The 20,489-nt window shown below is 39.3% G+C and overlaps 1 protein-coding gene across 1 annotated transcript in view; it reads right to left on the bottom strand.

Moving 5' to 3' along the window:
- Window positions 1-20,489, bottom strand: part of BCL2L13 (BCL2 like 13) — a 90,160-nt gene continuing 69,671 nt past the window's right edge. The window contains 1 exon segment of the mRNA XM_046668293.1: window positions 1-2,757. Within this exon segment, the coding sequence (XP_046524249.1) occupies window positions 1,951-2,757 (807 nt within the window). The 3' untranslated portion in view covers window positions 1-1,950.

Here is a 20,489-nt window from a genome sequence, read left to right as displayed (position 1 = left end):
TACTGGGAGGAAAATATTTTATTATAAAAGGGGAAAAAAAATCAAGGTAACTCACCCTATGCACACACAAACATAACCAATTAGAATACAGAGTAATTGAATGCAACTGTCAGAGCCCAAGGAGGAAAAAGCTTTACTTCACTCATCTCATTTCTCCCCTCACCCCTAGCTGTATTAATCAAGGCAGATCAAAACCCTTAAAAACATCACGCCCTGAATGAAACGCTAAAACTCAGAACATGAAAATACACTGCGTGACAAAGCTGAACACACACATCAACACACTGCAGATCTTTTCTTAACCAACTTTTAAATAGTACTGCTTCAGGGAGAAGATTTAATTTTAAAAAATAAATTTCAAAAAGAAAGCACATTTAAAACATCAAGTTTTGGTGATCACGGTAGGTAAAGTAATTTTATTACAAATTTCAGGATCTAAAAAGTAATTTGTTACATTTACTAAGATAAATCTGAGATGATTTGTATCAAGCATGTGTGTCCTGCACAGTAACACTGTGATCATCAGGCGTGAAAGGACACAGTCCCACCCACACTTTAGGGAAGGGATTGGCCAGATGAAAGAAAATTATGCTGATTCTCAACTAACACATACTGATTAGGATCATTTTGGTTTATCACTCTGGTATTTGGACTGAAGAGTTCAGCAAAGAACCCTTCATTCTTGAACTCTGAAAGCCAACTAGAATCTCTAGGATAGCCTAGAGAAATTCAAGCTTCTCTTTTCTTTTCACTTCAATGATATTTAGGAGACTTTCTGTATTTAATATGAATTATGATTCAATTGGCCTATAAGCCCAAGTATGAAAATCCTTACCACATGGCAAGAGACCCAAGAAGAGCTAGCTGACCAGTAAGAAAACTGAGGCCAGATACTGGGAAAACACACTGGCCCAGGATATACAGTGACCATCCTGCAACAGAGATGCTGCTGGGAAGTAACCATAAGCTCAGTAGGGTGGCCTTAGACAAAAGGGCCAGAAGAGACCTCAATAGTCATCTAAGCCACTCTGCTTCTGAACGAGACAAATCTCACTAGCCAGTTACTGGCCCTTGCACTCACAGGCAGGGAACCCTAGATCTCTTTTATTTTATATTTATGTTTTTAAAGATTACTAAAGGCAACATCTTTACAAGGTGGAGCTGTAGGAAGCATCAAGGACTTGATGGGTGCAGAGCAAGGACTGTCCCCTGGGATCGTAGAAGGAACCTGGGGTTGAAGAGAAGCTGCAGTACCTGAGATGCAGCTGAGACATAAGGGGAGAGCACCCTCACACTACAGGACTAAGAAGGCGGGGAAGGAAAGAAGAGCCAAAAAGGAATGGCTGTGAAACACAGCATGTTCATCAGGAAAGATGAAATTCCAAGGGCAGGAACAAGTCCCTAGCTGAGGAGCCCACAGCTAAGTTCTCTTGCCTGGTAATTTCTACCCCAGATTCTCCTAAATTAACCCTCTCTCTGTAAAGATGTGTTTTTCAAGGGGAACAATTTTACCCCCAGGGGACATTTGGCAATGTCAGGAGACATTTTTAGTTGCCACAACTGAGGGAAGGGTGCTACTGGGCTTTAGTGGGCAGACACCACGGATGTTGCTAAACATTCTATAGTGCACGGGACAGCCTCCTACAATAAAGAATGTTCAAGATGTCATTAATGCCAAGGTTGAGAAACCCTCTTCTAGAGAGAGTACTTTACTCATAAGATTCTGAATCTAGCACAAGCCAAAGCCCTTGGAACTTACAATCAGACAAACATGACCACCCTCTGCCTTAAGCCCTAATACGTGGACCAATCCACTGCCTTCTTGAGCAGAAGTCCCCAATTATCCCACAGTGTTCCACAAATGTCCAATCAGCTGCTGGCAGTTCAAATTCAGTCAATACGACTAAAACCTTACATCCTTTTTGTCTTCTTTCTCTTCCAAAAAATCTGCTATTTCTTTCTCAGCGCCAGTGCTACCCCAACTGCCACTGCCAGGATGGCAACAGCGGCAGCCCCTCCAAACAGCAGTATAGCCTTGCCCTCAGACAGTGGGATGGCCTTCTCTTCTCTGGCAGAGGAGAACACTTCTGTAAGACTCTGCTTCCTGACACTTCTCTCCTCTTCACTCAGCAGTGTTTTCGTGGGCTCCAGAGCAGGGATCACCTGCTCCTCCAGTTTAATAGGTTCAACTGTGGCTGCTTTCAGCTCTTCTTCATCAAGTTCTACAAAAACAGATGTAGCAGGGCTGACTTTCTCGACCGGAATCATTTCTGTGTCGGGTTCCCTCGGCTCCAGCAAGGAAGTGGCAGTGATATGTGGAAGCGAGGGAGCTGGGGCTTCAGGAAATGCCTCTTGCAGCTCCCTGCTTGGCAAGACCACAGACGCCACAGCAGCCTCTTCCACACCCTCAGGTATTTCTTCCTTCTCCACGTGCACAATGTCAGAATTAGAAGAGTTGTTCTCACTCTTCTCTCCAGCTCCATTGCTATCTAAGCTTTTGACTTCTTCAGGATCCATTGCGATCTGCTGCCAGGACTCAGGACCTAGGGACACTGGTAGGCTTTCTGTGTGCCAACTCTGGCTGGCTGACAGTGAAACAGGTAAGCTCTCTGACTGCCAAGAAGTTGTCACAGTTGGAGACTCTGGAGGACTAACTTGTCCAGAGTTGTCACTGGGCAGGATATAAATGTCATTGCTATCTTCTGCAACAGTTCCAGGGTATTCCTCCTCCTCTGACTCAAGATTAAACACAGTGCCCTAGAAAAGAAGGAGAGTCAATATAAAGAATGGCAAATATATTTAAAATAATTATAAATCTGGAAAAAAATTCTTTCTTCAACTGAAGTTCTAGGAATAAATACATTGTGTAAATCTATGTAGTTTCTGGATTGAACACATTTACCTGTAGACCAATGCAGAGGAAGAATTTTAACAAGATGGTCCTCTGACCAGTCTCCTTGAAGTTAAAAAATCAAAAAGTTAATTTATACTGAATTTAGATATATTCAATGCAATAATTAATGCCAAACAGCAGAGAAAACAAAGGCAAGAACCTTGTTCTCAAGGACTTCATCTCTTAGTAGGGCAATGCTATACCATAGTCCAAGGACTATTAAGAGTTCAGATGGGAAATCACTTCTTTTGGTAGAGGCTGGAAAGGGCAGGTACATGACTGAAAGCTAATGAGGGAACCAGCATTTATACTGGACATCTGAAAAATGCCTAAGGTTCCATGGTGAAAAGCCATGTAGAAGACACACTATCATCAAAAGCATAGAATATAAAAAAGGGTAATAGCAAGTAGCCCAGTTTAAGTAATGCACAGTGTCCATGAAGAAGAATGGAAAATTCACTTAGGACAGGACCATGGAGGAACCCGAGAGAGCAAAGAAACATGGACTTTATTCAACAGGAAATGGTTAGTCAATGAAGTCTCCGAGCTACAACATAATAATGAGAGCTTCACTTTCCAATTACTCTGATAGCAGTGGCACGACCGAGAGACACTAGAAATGGAAGCTTCTTGCTTCTCTCTTTAACAAGAGTCTACACAAAAGCAGCAATAACAAATAGTGTCAGTCTCCATGTTCACATTTCACAGTTTAGTTTAACAGGACCCATTGTGTGTTTATTGCCTATGAGGGTGCTGTGTTAGGCACCAGGGTATAAGGAAGAATGAGACCCAATTCTTTTTCTTAAAAAATTCACTTTCTCGATGTGAAGACTGACATATGAATAACTAATTTCAGTATGATACAGTAATCTTTAAGATAGGAGTATGCACGGGGTGCTGGGGAACTCAGAGGCTAAGACATGATTAGAAAGGCAGGAAGAGAACTAATGGAGTGTAATGTCACAGATGTCTACAGAAAGTTTTACAGAAAGTCTGGATTACACTCAGAAATGCTACAGAAAGTCTCAGCAAGATATGTAAAGCAAATTAATTCCTACTTTATTTTGTGATTATGGCTGCTATTTATATGAAGCCATATAAAATATAATTTTACTCTTTAATCAAGACCAACAACTCTCTGTGTATACTAAGGCTCTAACATAAATCAGGAGTCCTTCTATCAGCCCCACAAAAAGGACACGAGAAATACAACTGAAAACATCACATGGTCATAATGTCAACATTCTAAACTGCCCCGCATTTTAGCCCCTCAACCCTTACTTCAGGCTCCTTCAGAAGAGGTCTTGGCAGGCATCAGGGGCAGCCCATGAATGGAATACAAGTAGAGAGGCAAAACATTACAGTAATTACAAATACAATGTCTGTAGTAAAGAAGAACTGGTTTGAATTCCAGCTCCACCACATACCAGCTGTGTGAATTTGAATGCCTTGTTTAATCCTTTAAAACTTCGATTTCCTCCTAAGTAAAATGGGAATGACTAACTTGATAAGACTTACAAAAATCACACATAGTATTTATAGTGCTTAGCATAGTACCTTCTACATAGAAAGCAATCAATAAAGTATGCTATTTTTTTCATTGTTTTTATTGTCATTGTTTTATTACTATTGTTGTTTTGGTGGTACGTGATGGGACAAAGAGCTACTCCAAAGTACCATCTAGATAAAAAAATTTAAAAAGTAAAAGCAATTTGAAATGATACCCTTCTTTGAGTAGAGAAGATGATAATCTTTTCCTTCCTCCCCCATCTCTTTTAATAGAGACATCACAAAACTGGCAAATAAAATCTCTTTAGAAAGTATACTACTATACATCAAACCAATATAGGGGTTACTTCTATGGGACAGAATTACAAGAAAAGTGTGTACTATAAAAATTTTTTACAATGCCATGACTTAGTAAAAGAAAATCTATTTCCACTTTTTAAAAAGAATTTAAATATAAATGGGGCTCTGCTACCTCCTAGGAACTCGAGATCAGTGGATATTCAACAATCTCATAATAAGGTATGAAATACTTTGAGTCAGGTAAAGAGAATCTCCTGAATTTCTTTTGCACATCTCTAAAATAAAGGGCAGGGCATATGAATATACTATTAGGAATTGGTATTCCTTTTTTTAATCTTTTATTGTGTTTTTTAGGATTGAGATTTACATTCATAAAATCCACATAACTGGGGCTGGCCCCGTGGCCGAGTGGTTAAGTCCTCACGCTCCACTTCGGTGGCCCAGGGTCTCACTGGTTAGGATCCTGGGTGAGGACATGGCACCACTCATCAGGCCATGCTGAGGCGGCGTCCCACATGCCACAACTAGAAGGACCCACAACTGAAAATACGCAACTATGTACCTGGGGGCTTTGGGGAGAAGAAGGAAAAAAAAAAATCTTTTTTTTTTTTTTAAAAGATTTTATTTTTCATTTTTCTCCCAAATCCTCCTGGTACATAGTTGCGTATTTTCAGTTGTGGGTCCTTCTAGTTGTGGCATGTGGGACGCTGCCTCAGCATGGCCTGACGAGCGGTGCCATGTCCTCACCCAGGATCCTAACCAGTGAGACCCAGGGCCGCCGAAGTGGAGCGTGAGGACTTAATCACTCGACCACGGGGCCAGCCCCCCCCCAAAAATAAAATCCTTAAAATAAAAAAATCCACATAACCTAACATTCACCATTTTTAGCTGTACAATTCAGTAATTTTTAGTATATTCACAATGTGTGCAAACATCATCACTATTTAATTCCTGAATGTTTCCATCATCTCAAAAAGAAAACCTTCAGCAGTCACTCCCGATTCTCCCCTCCTCTATCCTCTGGCAACAACTAATCTAGTTTCTGTCTCTGGATTTGCCTATTTTGGGAAGTCCATATAAATGGAATCATATAATATGTAGCCTGCTGTGTCTGCCTTCTTTCACTTAGCATGATGTTTTCAAGGTTTGTCCATGTTGTAGCATGTATCAGTACTTCCTTTCTTTTTATAGCTTCAAAATAGTTCATTGTATGTGACTAGAGATTTTCACATATTGAGGTATATGGGGTAACTATTCGAGTTCAAAACTGGTTTGGCTTGAACTAGAAAGCCTGACTTATGGTCTATCAAACATACATTGTACATCTGCTTATCCATTAAAGTAAGGAATCTCTCTTGAGATAAAGAATGCATACTTCCCCTCCTATACCCTATTGGTAAGGCCTGGTCCCCTTTCTGGCATCATGGTCATGTTGACCTGCTAACTGAATACCTCTTTGAAAATGTATCCTGGGTGTGTTTAATGTATCCTCTTTGTTCTAAAAATATATAAGACTGTACTGAAACTCATGCTTCTCTGGAACGCCTTCTAAGGCCTTCCCGAGTTATAATCCTCACTTTGGCTCATAATAAACTCACCTCAATTTTGATTTATAGGTTGGTTATGGATTATTTGCGTCAAAATATGGATATACCACATTTTGTTGATTAATTATCAGTCAGCTGACATCTGGGTTGTTTTCACCTTTTGTTGATTAGAAATAGTGATGCTATGTACAAGGTTTTGTTTGACCACCTATTTTCAACTCTGTATCTACCTAGGAGAGGAACTGCTGGGTCATATGATAATTCTATGTTTAATTTATTGAGGACCTGCCAAACTATTTTCCAAAGCAACTGCACCAATTTATATTCCTCCCAGCAATGTATCTAAGGGCTCCAATTTCTCCACATCCTCCCTAACACTTGTTATTGTCTTTTTTTTTTTTTTTAATTACAGCCATCCTAGGGGATGGGAAGTGGTATCTCACTGTAGTTTTGATTCACATTTCCTACTGACTAATGATGTTGAGTATCTTTTCATGTGCTTCCCGCCCATCTGTATATCTTCTTTGGAACAATGTCTACTCAAATCTTTTGACTATTTTTAAATTGGGTTGTCTTTTTATTGTTGAATTATTAAGAGTTTTATCTTTTATTCTTAAACGAGACTGCTACATAGCTGAATATTAAAATAACCAATTGTTTAGGGGCACGGGTGCTTGAATTAAGGTTGAGAGTAAAGGAAACAGAGGGGATAAGTACTAAAGTAACTAGTAGTCTCTGCTGGGTAATAATTTTATTTTTTAATTTTTAAAAAGATATCTGCCATTAGTGCCATTCCTCCTATGAATTCCTTTCCGAGCCTTCAACCCCCACATGACTAAAAGAGACTTTCACAGCTACAATCTTATGGGATTCATCTCTTTTAAAGATTTTATTTTTCCTTTTTCTCCCAAAGCCCCCCAGTACATAGTTGTGTATTTTCAGTTGTGGGTCCTTCTAGTTGTGGCATGTGGGATGCCGCCTCAGCATGGCCTGATGAGCAGTGCCATGTCTGCGCCCAGGATCCGAACCAGAGAAACCCTGGGCCGCCGAAACGGAGCGTGCGAACTTAACCACTGGGCCATGGGGCCGGCCCCAGGATTCATCTGCTTTATAAACTCTCATTATATTTTCATCAGTATAATGGTAATGTAAAGCCACTCAACAGTTCTGAGCCTATCATCAATAATGAATGATAACAAAGAGTCCTCTCACAAACAAAAGCAGCACATAAAGACTGTACATACCCATGAACAGCAGAGGTCATCAGTTACAGAAGCCAGAAGACAATGCTTGTCCTACCGAAGAATAGAAACTACAAATACCACTTCTACATCATTTCTCTGTCTTACCCCATACTTAATAATTTTTTATTTTAGCTAGCATCTATCTCATCATCATCTTCCTCTCCCTATATTTAATCATTAAGTACTAAACACATCTCAAAATATTTATTCTTAAATTTATCTTAATACATCTAAATCTATTTTTTCCCCTTCTCTCAACATTTTCTGCTATTCCTCTAATATAAGCAATCACCGTCATTCACTAGAACTAATGCAAAAGACTCCTGACTGTCTCCTTGACCCTGAAATTCAATTTGCAGATGAAAAGCATCATTTCCCTAGTCACCTAAGCCAAAAACCTGGGAGTCATACTGGATTTCCCCTATTCCTGAAGTAGTAATTTCTTATTGTTGGGAACTGTTCTACTTAGAGGCTTGTAATAAAACAATGTCATCTCTGCCCTCAAAAAGTTTAAAATATAGTTTAAAATCTAGTGAAGGAGACAAACACAGGGTACTCTAGGAGCATGGCGGGGGGGGGGAGTGGAATTTATTTAGAGATTCACAGAAGGCTTCTTAGAAGAGAGAACAACAGAGCTGGATCTTAAGGAATGAGTAAGAACCAACAAAGATGTGAGAAAGATGCTCCAGGCAGCAGAAAAGCATAGATAAAAACAGGGTGCTGAGAAATTCACAGTATACGCAGGCAACTAGCTCTTCAGTGTTCCAAAGCTTAAGATGAGCAATGAAGAAAGATGAAAGCGGAGAAGCAGAGAAGGTCAGGCATGATACCAATGCACGGAAAGCAAAATCCCAATGTCCACCTGGATATAAAATAAGGATATGCCTCTATCTCCTAGAAGGTGAGTGTTTTCTCCACAGTCTTACTGAGTTTGACAAAGGTCTTGATTCTATTGAAAACCAAATCAAACTCCCTCTCATCTCCCAATATGGCAACTCTTGGCATCATCAATAACTCAGAGCAGAAGAGATAAATCTAAGGTAGCATCAGCCATTAGATAAAGGCTGGGTTTGAATTTTATAAAATAGAGTAGTGCTACATTTGAAATCTATTTCTAATTATCTGACTCTTTCAGTTATGAAGGGGGCAAAGTCATACAATATTGAGAATAATAATCTCTTCTTGAACACATTAAAAGTTTTCTTAGAAAACCAAATACAGAAATTTTTAGCATTCCTATATTCAACTGCAGGATTATTTACAATAGCCAAGACATGGAAACAAATGAACTGTCCATTGATGGATGAATGGATAAAGATGTGGTGTGTGTATACACACACACACACACACACACACACACACACACAATGGAATACTACTCAGCCATAGAAAAGAATGAAATCTTGCCATTTGCAACAACATGGATGGATTTTGAGGGTAAGATACTAAGTGAAGTCAGTCAGACAGAGAAAGACAAATACTGCATAACTTCACTTGTGTGGAATCTAAAAATCAAAACAAAACAAAACTCAGACTCACAGATACTGAGAACAGACTGGTGGTTGTCAGAGGGGGGGGGGTTAAGGAGGGTGTGCAATGGGTGAAGGAGATCAAGACGTACAAACTTTCAGTTATAAAATAAATAAGTCACAGGCTGTTATGTACAGCATGAGGAATACACTTAATATTGTATTAACTTTGTATGGTGACAGATTGTAACTAGACTTATTGTGGTGATCATTTCACAATGTATACAAATGTTGAATCACTATACTGTACACTTGAAACTAACATAATACTGTATGTCAATTGTACTTCAATAAAAAAAAATTTTGAAGTGATGTCAGCATCATGGCAGAGTGAGTTGTTCCCTTTGTCTCTCCCCTCTAAGTTACAACCAGTAAGACATCCATCAACCAACAATGGACTCTGCATAGCACACCAGACCACCTGAGAGATCCATACATCTATACATCTGAAGATGGGTGGACTGGACCTCCTGGAGGTGGTTGAACTAGGGGAGCAGCAGTGGCAGCTCCCAAGACTGGAGGCTCTAGGAACCGTGGCGACGCCTTCTAGCAGAGGGCCCAGGAACGGAGGTAACATTCATGAATGGAGACCCCAGGAACCCAGGCAGCCCACACTCCCAGAGGTGCCAGGGCCAACTGTAGGGCTGCAACTGGAAGCTTTGGGAACCATGACAATAAATGTGACCCAGCCTCCAAACCCCAGTGGTTATGCCTTTGACCCTGGCCTGCACAGCAGTGGGAGCTGCATCCAAGACCCCAATACCCCTGGCAGCGACAGTGGTGCCGGTGACCTGAAGTTCCAGGAATTGCACCAGCACTTGAGACCAGAGGCTCCAGGAATTGCAGTCGCACTTGCAACTCAGCTGTTCCTCCTCCCGAGCAGTGGTGGGTGGTGCCTGTTACCCGAGGCTCCAGGAACCACATAGGTGCCAGACCCCAGAGGCTCCAGAGACCCCAGCAGCCCTTGTGACCAGGTACCTCTACCCCCGTGGCAGTTGTAAAGTCCGCTATAACACTGGCCCACCTAGCAGTGGTGGTGCCAGCACTTCCAGAAAACCTGGGAGCAGCAGTGCAGGTGGCACACACAGCAGCAGCACCAGCACCCGTAGAGAGGCTGTTGAGAGCCAGGTAACAGTGAAAGCAGAGCCCACAACCTCTGGGGCCCCTCAGCTGCAGTGGTGCCTGCAACTTCAACACCCTCACCTGCAGCAGTGATGCCTGCCGACCCAACAAACTTGAATGTGGCAGAGGCGCCTATTACCCTGCCTCCCATCCCACTCTCCCCCTCCATCCGCCACAGTGGGGGAACCTGTGATCCAGGTGACCCTAGAAGCAGCAGAAGTGCTTGTCAGTCTTGTGACCCTGGTGGCGACACCTGCAACTGCAGTGCCGCTGTAAGCAGCAAAGCACCAGCAAACTCAGAGGCACAAGCAGCACAAGAACGGCACTGACAATACCTCTGGGAGAGGCAGTGGAGGGTGAAAAGCATAGGCTCTCAGATATAACCAGAAGCAGCTCAGAATCAAAGCAAACAAAGCTTACCCAAGTAAGAAAGGTATTTGCTATGACAAACGCACCAGCAGAGGAGGAACTCATCAAGCACCATGAAGAACTACAGAAACTTGGTATCACAAAAAGAAAATGACAACTCTCCAGAAACCAAACTTGAAGTCATGGAAGACTGCAATCTAACTGATACACAATTCAAAACAGCTGTCACAAAGAAACTCAACAAGCTACAAGAAAACTCAAAAAGACACATCAGGGGGCCGGCCCTGTGGCCGAGTGGTTAACGTCATGTGCTCCACTTCAGCAGCCCAGGGTTTCACCGGTTTGTATCCTGGGTGTGGACATGGTACCGCTTGTCAGGCCACACTGAGGTGGCATCCCATATGCCACAACTAGAAGGACCTGCAACTAAGATACACAACTAAGTACCAGGAGGGGTTTGGGGGAGACAAAGCAGGAAAAAAAAAAAAAAAGATTGGCAACAGTTGTTAGCTCAGGTGCCAATCTTTAAAAAAAAAAAAAAAGACAAATCAATGAGTTCAGGAATAAAATTAACAAACAGAAGAAGTACTTCACCAAGGAGACTGAAACTCTAAAAAAGAACCAAGAAGAAATTTTGGAGCTGAAGAACACAATAAATGAGATGGAGAATAAAGCAGAAAGCACTGGAGATAGAGCAGACCATATGCAAAAGAGAATTAGCAATCTAGAAACGATTCAGGTGGAAGGGAGAGAGCTAAGATTTTTTAAAAATGGAGAAATTCTACAGGAAATATACAACTCAATTAGGAAAAGCAACCTAAAGATAATGAGTTTCCCAGAAGGAGAAGGGAGGGATAATGGAGCAGAGAGCTTAAAGAAATATAGCTGAGAACTGCCAAAACTTGGGGAAGAAACTGGATAGACAAGTACACGAAACTAACAGAACACCTAATGATCTTGATGCAAGAAGACCTTCTCCAAGGCACATTATATTAAAACTGTCAAAAGTCAGTGACAAAGAAGAACGATTGAGGGTGACCAGAGAGGGGAAAAAACCAGTAACCTACAAAGGAATTCCCATTAGGCTATCAGTGGATTTCTCAGCAGAAACTCTACAGGCCAGGAGAGAGTGGAATGATATGATTAAATATTGAAAGATGAAAACTGTGAGCCAAGAATACTCTATCCAGCAAAGTTATCTTTCCAATATGAAGGAGAAATAAAGGCTTTCCCAGACAAACAAAAGCTGAGGGGGTTCATTGCCACTAACCTGCCTTACAAGAAATCTTGAAAAGCCCTCTCCCACCTGAAACAAAAAGGCAAAGGTATACAAAGCTTTAAGCAAGGTGACAAATAGACAGAATCAGAAAATTGCAACTCTGTATCAGAATAGGTTAGTAAACAATTATCATATAAAGGGTAGAGGGAAAGAAAGAATTAAAAATAACTATAACCACTTCAATTTGGTAACAAACTCACAATACAAAAAGGGATAATTAGTGACAACAAAAAAAAGAGGAAAAAGAAAAAGACAGAACCTCCACAGGCAAATGGAGATAAGATGTTATCAGCAGAAAAAGGACTAGCTCATCAATGAGATCTTTTATACAAACCTCATGGGAACCACAAAACAAAAATTCAGAGCAGAAACAAAAAACATAAAAAAAGAGGAAACTGAGAAACACAATACAGAAAACCACCAAATTGAAATGGCAGACAGAAACATAAGGAAAAAGAAACAATGGGCAGATAAAGCAACCAAAAAACTAAGATAAAATGGCAGTATTAAGCCTTGATATATCAATAATCACCCTAAACATAAATGGATTGACTTCACCAAACAAAAGACACTGAGTGGCTGGATGGATTTAAAAACAAGACCCAACAATATGTTGCCTCCAGGAGACACATCTCAGCTCTAAAGACAAACATAGACTCAAAATTCAGGGATGGAAGATAATACTCCTAGAAAATGGCAACCAAAAGAAAGCAGGTATAGCCATAATCATATCAGACAAAATAGACTTCAAGCCAAAAAAAAGAGACAAAGATGGACATTATATAATGATAAAGGGGACAATCTATCAAGAAGACATAACATTTATTAATATATATGTACCTAATATAGGAGCACCAAAGTATATAAAGCAACTATTAACAGACCTAAAAGGAGAAACTGACAGCAATACAATAATAGTAGAGGACTTTAATATCCCTTTTACATCAATGGATAGAGAATTAACAAGGAAACATTGGCCTTAAATGAAACATTAGAACCAGATGGACTTAAGAGAGACACATTCTTCTCAAGTGCACACGGAACATTCTCCAAGACAGACCATATGTTGGGAAATAAAACAAGTCTTAATAAATTTAAGACTGAAATCATATCAAGCATCTTTTACAACCACAATGGTATGAAATTAGAAATCAACCACAAGAAGAAAGCTGAAAAAGCCACAAATATGTAGAGACTAAACAACATGCTACTGAACAACTACTGGATCAATGAAGAAATCAAAGGAGAAATCAAAAAATATCTGGAGACAAATGAAAATGAAAACACAACATACCAAAATCTATGGGATGCAGGAAAAGCAGTACTAAGCAGGAAATTTATAGTAATACAGGCCTACCTTAAAGAAAGTTAAGAAACCAGAAAAATCTTCAATAAACAATCTAACATTACACCAAAAAGAACTAGAAAAAGAAGAAAAATGAAGCCCAACGTTAGTAGAAAGAAGGAAATAATAAAAATCAGAGTGGAAATAAATGAAACAGAGACTAAAAAGACAATAGAGAGGATCAATGAAACTAACAGCTGGTTCTTTGAAGAGATATAACTGACAAACTCTTAGCTAGAGTCACTAAGAAAAAAAGAGATAAGGCTCAAATAAATAAATTCAGAAGTGAAAGAGGAGGAATTACAACAGATACCACAGAAATACAAGGATTATAGGAGAATACTATGAAAAACTACACACCAACAAATTGGATAACCTAGAACAGATGGATAAATTCATAGAATCATACAACCTCCAAAAATTGAATCAAGAAGAAACAGAAAATCTGAATAGACCAATCATTAGTAAAAAGATTGAACAGTAACCAAAAACCTTTCAAAAAATAAAAGTCCACGACCAGATGGCTTCTCTGCTGAATTCCACCAAACATTCAAAGAAGATTTAATACCTATCCTTCTCAAACTCTGCCAAAAAACTAAAGAGGACAGGACACTTTCTAACTCATTTATGAGGCCAAAATTACCCTTATTCCAAAACCAGACAAAGACAACACAAAAAAGGAAAATCACAGACCAATATTGCTGATGGGGGCCAGCCCCATGGCCAAGTGGTTAAGTTTGCGTGCTCTGCTTCAACAGCTCAGGGTTTCACTGGTTCGGATCCTGGGCACAGACATGGCACCGCTCATCAGGCCACAGTGAGGTGATGTCCCACATGCCACACTAGAAGGACCCACAACTAAAATATGCAACTATGTAATGGGGGGATTTGGGGAGAAAAAGCAGGAAAAAAAAGATCGGCAACAGTTGTTAGCTCAGGTGCCAATCTTTAATATATATATATATATAGCTGATGAACATAGACACAAAAATCCTCAACAGAATATAAGCAAATCACATACAATACATTAAAAGGGTCATACACCACAATCAAGTAGGATTTATTCCAGGGCCAGGCCTACTTCAACATCTGCAAATCAAACAATGTGATATATCACATTAACAAAATGAGGAATAAAAATCATGCTCATCTTAACAGATGCAGAGAAAGCATTTGACAAGATTCAATGTCTATTTATGATAACTCTCAATAAAATGGACATAGAAGGAAAGTAGCTCAACATAATAAAGGTCATATATGACAAACTCACAGCTAACATCACACTCAATGGTGAAAAACTGAAAGCCATCCCTCCAAGTAGAGGAACAAGACAAGGATGCTCACTCTCACCACTCTTATTCAACATAGCATTGGAAGTCCTAGCCAGAGCAATCAGACAAGAAAAAGAAATAAAAGGGATCCAAATTGGAAAGGAAGAAGTAAAACTGACACTATACACATAGATCCAAGCAACAGAATCGAGAGCCCAGAAATAAACCTACACATCTATGGACAGTCAATCTTTGACAAAGGGGCCAAGACTATACAATGGAGAAAAGAAAGCCTCTTAAACAAATGGTGTTGGGAAAACTGGACTGCCACATGCAAAAGAATGAAAGTAGACCATTATCTTACACTATACACAAAAATTAACTCAAAATGGATTAAAGACTTGAATGTAAGACCTGAAACCATAAAATTCCTAGAAGAGAACACAGGCAGTATGCTCTTTGATGACAGTCTTAGCAGTATTTTTTGAATATGTCTCCTCAGGCAAGGGAAACAAAAGAAAAAATAAACAAATGGGACTACACCCAACTAAAAGGCTTCTGCATGGCAAAGAAAATCATCAACGAAATGAAAAGACAACCTATCAACTGGAAGAAGATATCTGCAAATCATATATCCAATATGGGGTTAATCTCCAAAATATATAAAGAACTCATACAACTCAACAACAGAAAAACAACCCAATCAACAAATGGACAGAGGATCTGAACAGTAATTTTTTCCAAAGAAGATATAGAGATGGCCAATAGGCACATGAAAAGATGTTCAACATTACTAATTATTAGGGAAGCGCAAATGAAAACTACAATGAGATATCACCTCACACCTGTCAGAAGGGCTATTATTAAAAAGACAAAGAATAAGTGTTGGATAAGATGTGGAAAAAAAGGAACCCTTATATACTGCTGGCGGGAATGTAAATTGGGACAGCCACTATGGAAAACAGTAAGGAGATTCCTGAAAAAATTAAAAACAGAAATACCATATGATCCAGCTATTCCACTTCTGGGTATTTATCCAAAGAACACAAAAACACTAATTGGAAAAGATATATGTACCCTTATGTTCACTGCGGTGTTATTCACAATAGCCAAGACTTAGAGGCAACCTAAGTGCCCATCAACAGATGAAGTGATAAAGAAGATGTGGTACACGTATACAATGAAATACTATTCAGCCATTAAAAAAAAAGATGAAATCTTGCCATTTGCAACAACATGGATGGACCTTGAAGGTATTATCTTAAGTGAAATGAGTCAGACCAAGAAAGCCAAATACCATATGATATCATGCATATGTGGAAGATAAACAAACACCAAATACATAGATACTGAGAACAGACTGGTGGTTACCAGAGGGGAAGACGGTACGGGGCTAAAGGGATAAAGGGGAACATGCGTATGGGAATGGACGGCAATAGACTTTTAGTAGTGAGCACAATACAGTCTACACAGAAGCTGAAATATGATGTATACTTGAAATTTACATAATATTTATAAACCAACATTACCTCAAAAAAAGAAAAATAAGAAAAAATAACAAGGCTAGGGAAATAGCATCTAAGAAAACTATAACTTTATAAGCGTCAGATAACATTTTTAGGCTCAAATGTATCTTGCGATATTTCTGATGCTTTTAAATATTATAATACCAATCCAAAAAATGTATGTCATTTACTCAATATACGAGTTTTTTCCCTTAACACTGCATGTTGCATATGTCTCTTGTATTTTAATATCTTACACAACTTTTCCCTAACTGCTAATAATTTTAATTCAGGTATTAATAAATGGATACGTATACGAAAAAAAGTGTTTTTTAAAGCTGCAGTACAGTGAATGGTATTAGAGGAGGCAAGGCTAATTTCCTCTCTATTCCTAGAGCCAGCCTTTAGCCTACATTTGTCTTAACCACATAATGAGTGCTCCACATAAGAGGGAAGGCTTATCTTGGGGAGGGTGCTCATCGTCCCTACAAGTGCTGTACTAAATTCCCAAGCCCTGGCTTCTTATTCATGTGGGTACTGGTGTTAACATTTTGAGGAACACAAATGTTTTGCAAATATAATGAAAGGTGTGAGACTTCTCCCTTAAAACTGTGCATTCATACAAAGCAGTATACCATTTTAGGGGGAATTTCAGACTCCCTGAAATATCCATGGGTCCCAGTTTAAGACTCCTCATCCGGCTCTACCAGGGTCTGGCTTAAATTCCACCCTCTCTAGACTGAATCCAATCCCCCTCTCTTATTTCTCCTGAATTCATAGCTCTGAGTTCGGGCCACACAAAGTATCATAATTATACATTTTTTTTTTTTAAAGATTTTATTTTTTCTTTTTCTCCCCAAAGCCCCCCGGTACATAGTTGTATATTCTTCGTTGTGGGTCCTTCTAGTTGTGGCATGTGGGACGCTGCCTCAGCGTGGTTTGATGAGCAGTGCCATGTCCGCACCCAGGATTCGAACCAACGAAACACTGGGCCGCCGGCAGCGGAGCGCGCAGACTAAACCACTCGGCCACAGGGCCAGCCCCCATAATTATACATTTTATATCATATTTCTCACTAATTTATTCAAAAGTATTAATCCTCTCCCCAACTAGATTATAAATACCTCAAGGGAAGAAAATATGCTTTAAACTTGATTATCCCCCTTGTAATGCCTAATGTATGCTGAGCAAACAGCGGTGCTCAATAAATGCTTGACTGACAGGAAAATTGGTCCCATCTTTGGATATAAAAGCAGCTCTGAACACTAGCTACTTTGGTTTTCTCAGGTACTGCGTAGGTGCAGCTCTTTATTCATCTCCATATTTCTACACATATGGACTGCATCTCAGTGTCTGTTGTTCAAGGTCACACAGTGCTGGTGCTGAAGAGAGAACTCAACATCCCTGTTTTGTGACTCATTACCTTGTTCCATCCACCTAGAATGCCCTCCTTTCAATTCTGCCCTTCTGAACCCTTCTCATTGTCTCTAAACTCTTAAATGATTTATCTGTTCTCTTTGCCATAAAACATATAGTAAATAGTGTGTATCTGCCTTACATCCCCACTAAGTTCCCAGAGATTAAGGATATGTTTTTATAACATCTTTGTTGTATTTCTTTCTTTTCTCAGTCCCATTCCTCCCATGTGCCTTACAGGATTCCATACATATCATACTAATAGGATTATATTAGTTGAATATAATCCTATTTATATAATATTAGTTTGGGGGAACTTAGACAAGCTGGTCCAGTTCTCGAATCTGGGATCTTTTCCACTGCAGAAGAGCTGTCATTTCTCTTTCTGCATGATTGCTGCCTTGGAATCACCAACCCATAAAGATGGAACATCTTTTATGTGCAATATAACACGTACCATAACCTGCTATTCTACACCAAAATCCAAAGAATTTGCATTTCAAAGTTATGCCAGGGGCTGGCCCAGTGGCTCAGCGGTTAAGCGCACACGTTCCGCTTCGGTGGCCTGGGGTTTGCAGGTTCAGATCCTGGGTGAGGACATGGCACCGCTTGGCAAGCCATGCTGTGGTAGGGGTCCCACATATAAAGTAGAGGAAGATGGGCATGGACATTAGCTCAGGACCAGTCTTCCTCAGCAAAAAGAGGAGGATTGGCAGCATTTAGCTCAAGGCTAATCTTCCTCAAAAAAAACCCAAAATAACAAACATAAAGAAACAAAGTTATGCCAAATAGTCAAAGAACATCAGTTATTCCACAATAAGTTACTTAAAATATAGTGTATTCTTCTTAGTCTTCTATTAATATTTATTTTTTCCTTTTTCTTTTCTTTCTTTTTAAAGCTTCAGTGCATGGTTGTGTGTCCTAGTTGTTAGTTTTTAGTTCTCTGTGAGCCACTGCTGCAGTATGACAACTGACGGACAGGTAGCGTAGTTCCACGACCGGGAAACAAACTGGGCCGAATCTTAACCACTAGACCACCACGCCTGCCTCTTCCATTAACATTTAAAACTTTTCCTCTACAAACTCAAAAGGTGCTACTAACCACCTCCACCTCGCAACTGAGTTATCTGGAGATAAGGAAGGTAATTTCCCTTGTTCTTTATTCTTAGTCTTAGAATCACCTCTGCTCGCATTCTCTGTTCACACTCTACAAGTTTTGCAATCTGTTTCCATGCCATTTCAAAAAATGTACAGTACAGCTGGATTCACAGAGCAGCCTTACAATTACAGAACTCTTCAAACAGAATGGTTATCCAATGGTCAGAGAGGTCTTAAGTGCTCACTTACAGGAATTCTCAACAAGTTACTTACCTGCATTTCTAAAAACAGAACCTCTAATAACAAGAACCGATTTAAAAAGCAAAAGCAAAACAAAACAAAAGAACCATAACAAAAGAAGTAAGAATATTAATTCTCAGAAAGCAGACTTTCACTACTTTTTCTTTAGGGCTCTAAGCCAAAACAAGTGAAAAGGAAATTTCAAAAGTTCCATCATGAAGAAATAAGGGAAAAATTAAATTAAATAGAATTTAGTGAAAAATGAGTTTTCTCTTTATTTTTAACAGCTCAAAGATAGCAAAAGAGTTAAAAACATTCTTTGTTCCACATCTAGAGGAACTTTTCACCTCATCGAACATACTAGATCAACAAGTTTGTCAAATTACAACTTTGGAATAATACATTGCTCAAAAGCCAATTCAGATTTAATTGCTTTTTTCTTTGTCGTCATGGTCTCCATCCCTTACAATTTATTTCTGCATTTGGGATGTGACCTTTTAATAAAGATTCACCAAAAATTCTGTGCTCTAATGTAAGAAGTTTTTTTTCTCCCTAATGTAAAAAGTTTAAAAGAAAGAATAGATGACCACCAAGAATTTTACTCCTAGGAACTAATTCATATAAAGCAAAAATATAAAAAGAGGTCTCTCTCTTAACAATTACTGTCACTAATGAAGAGTAGGCTTTCAGTAAAAGATGAAGAGCTGTTTTGAGTAATACCTCACCTAAACTTAGCACACTGGGAGAATAACATCTTCAACCAGCTTTAGAGCCACTTCCACAATCTAAATCACTTTTAGCACAAAATATTTATATTGTTGGAAATATCCAGCTCTGTAGTCCTACTGATACAAAAACACAAAGGAATAACTTCAAGGACTCAAAAATATAAAACTAATTGGGACCAACTATCAGAGTTTATGCACAAAAGAATCAGCAAACTATACCTTTTTTTTTTTTTTTTTAAAGATTGGCGCCTGAGCTAACATCTGTTGCCAATCTCTCTCTCTTTTTTTTTCTTTTTATTCTCCCCAAAACACCGCAGTACATAGTTGAACATTCTAGTTGTAGGTCCTTCTGGCTCTGCTATGTGGGACACCACCTCAGCATGGCTTGATGAGTGGTGCGAGGTCCGCACCCAGGATCCGAAACAGTGAAATCCTGGGCTGCCTAAGCAGAGTGCATGAACTTAACCACTCAGCCCCGGGGCTGGCCTTCCCCACCCCCCCCTTTTTTTTTTTTAAATAGATTAAGCCTAGAGAGATTAAGAACTTGCCCAACGTCTCTAGCTTGCTATGAGAACTAGATGTCAATAACAAGAGGTATACCTTACATAACTCTTAAGTGCTCTTCTAAAGACTTTACTTAATCTATTTAAATCTTGCAATGCTGTCAAGTAAATCTTACTATTATTTCCATTTTACAGACAAGGAAATTGAAGCAACTGAAGAGAATAATAAGTAATTTGCCCAAAGTCATAAAACTCGGATTGGATTTAAGCCCAAACAGTTTACTTCCAGGGTCCATGCTTTTATCAACTATGCTACCCTAACTCTTAGGCTGAAGTCCCCCCAGTTACCGTACCAGTGCTTTTCCCTGAGTTCATGGCAAGAAGGAAATGGAAAAGGTTATTCTTGGTGTTTTCTTCAAGCAAGAAACACAAACACAAAGATATGTGCATGAAAACCTTCAAATAAAAAGTAGAGAAGAAACTGAAATATGGAGATAAAAGGAATATTTTTAAATAAATGTAAGATAAAATATAAATGTAACTTTTTGGTTTTGGTGGTAGGAACAAAGTAAAAGCAGCTTGGAGATCATT

The sequence above is a fragment of the Equus quagga genome, chromosome 1 (genome assembly GCF_021613505.1).
Source record: "Equus quagga isolate Etosha38 chromosome 1, UCLA_HA_Equagga_1.0, whole genome shotgun sequence".
Lineage (NCBI taxonomy): Eukaryota > Metazoa > Chordata > Mammalia > Perissodactyla > Equidae > Equus > Equus quagga.
The sequence above is the reverse complement of the archived record's forward strand: the minus strand, read 5'-3'. Positions and strand labels throughout refer to the sequence as shown.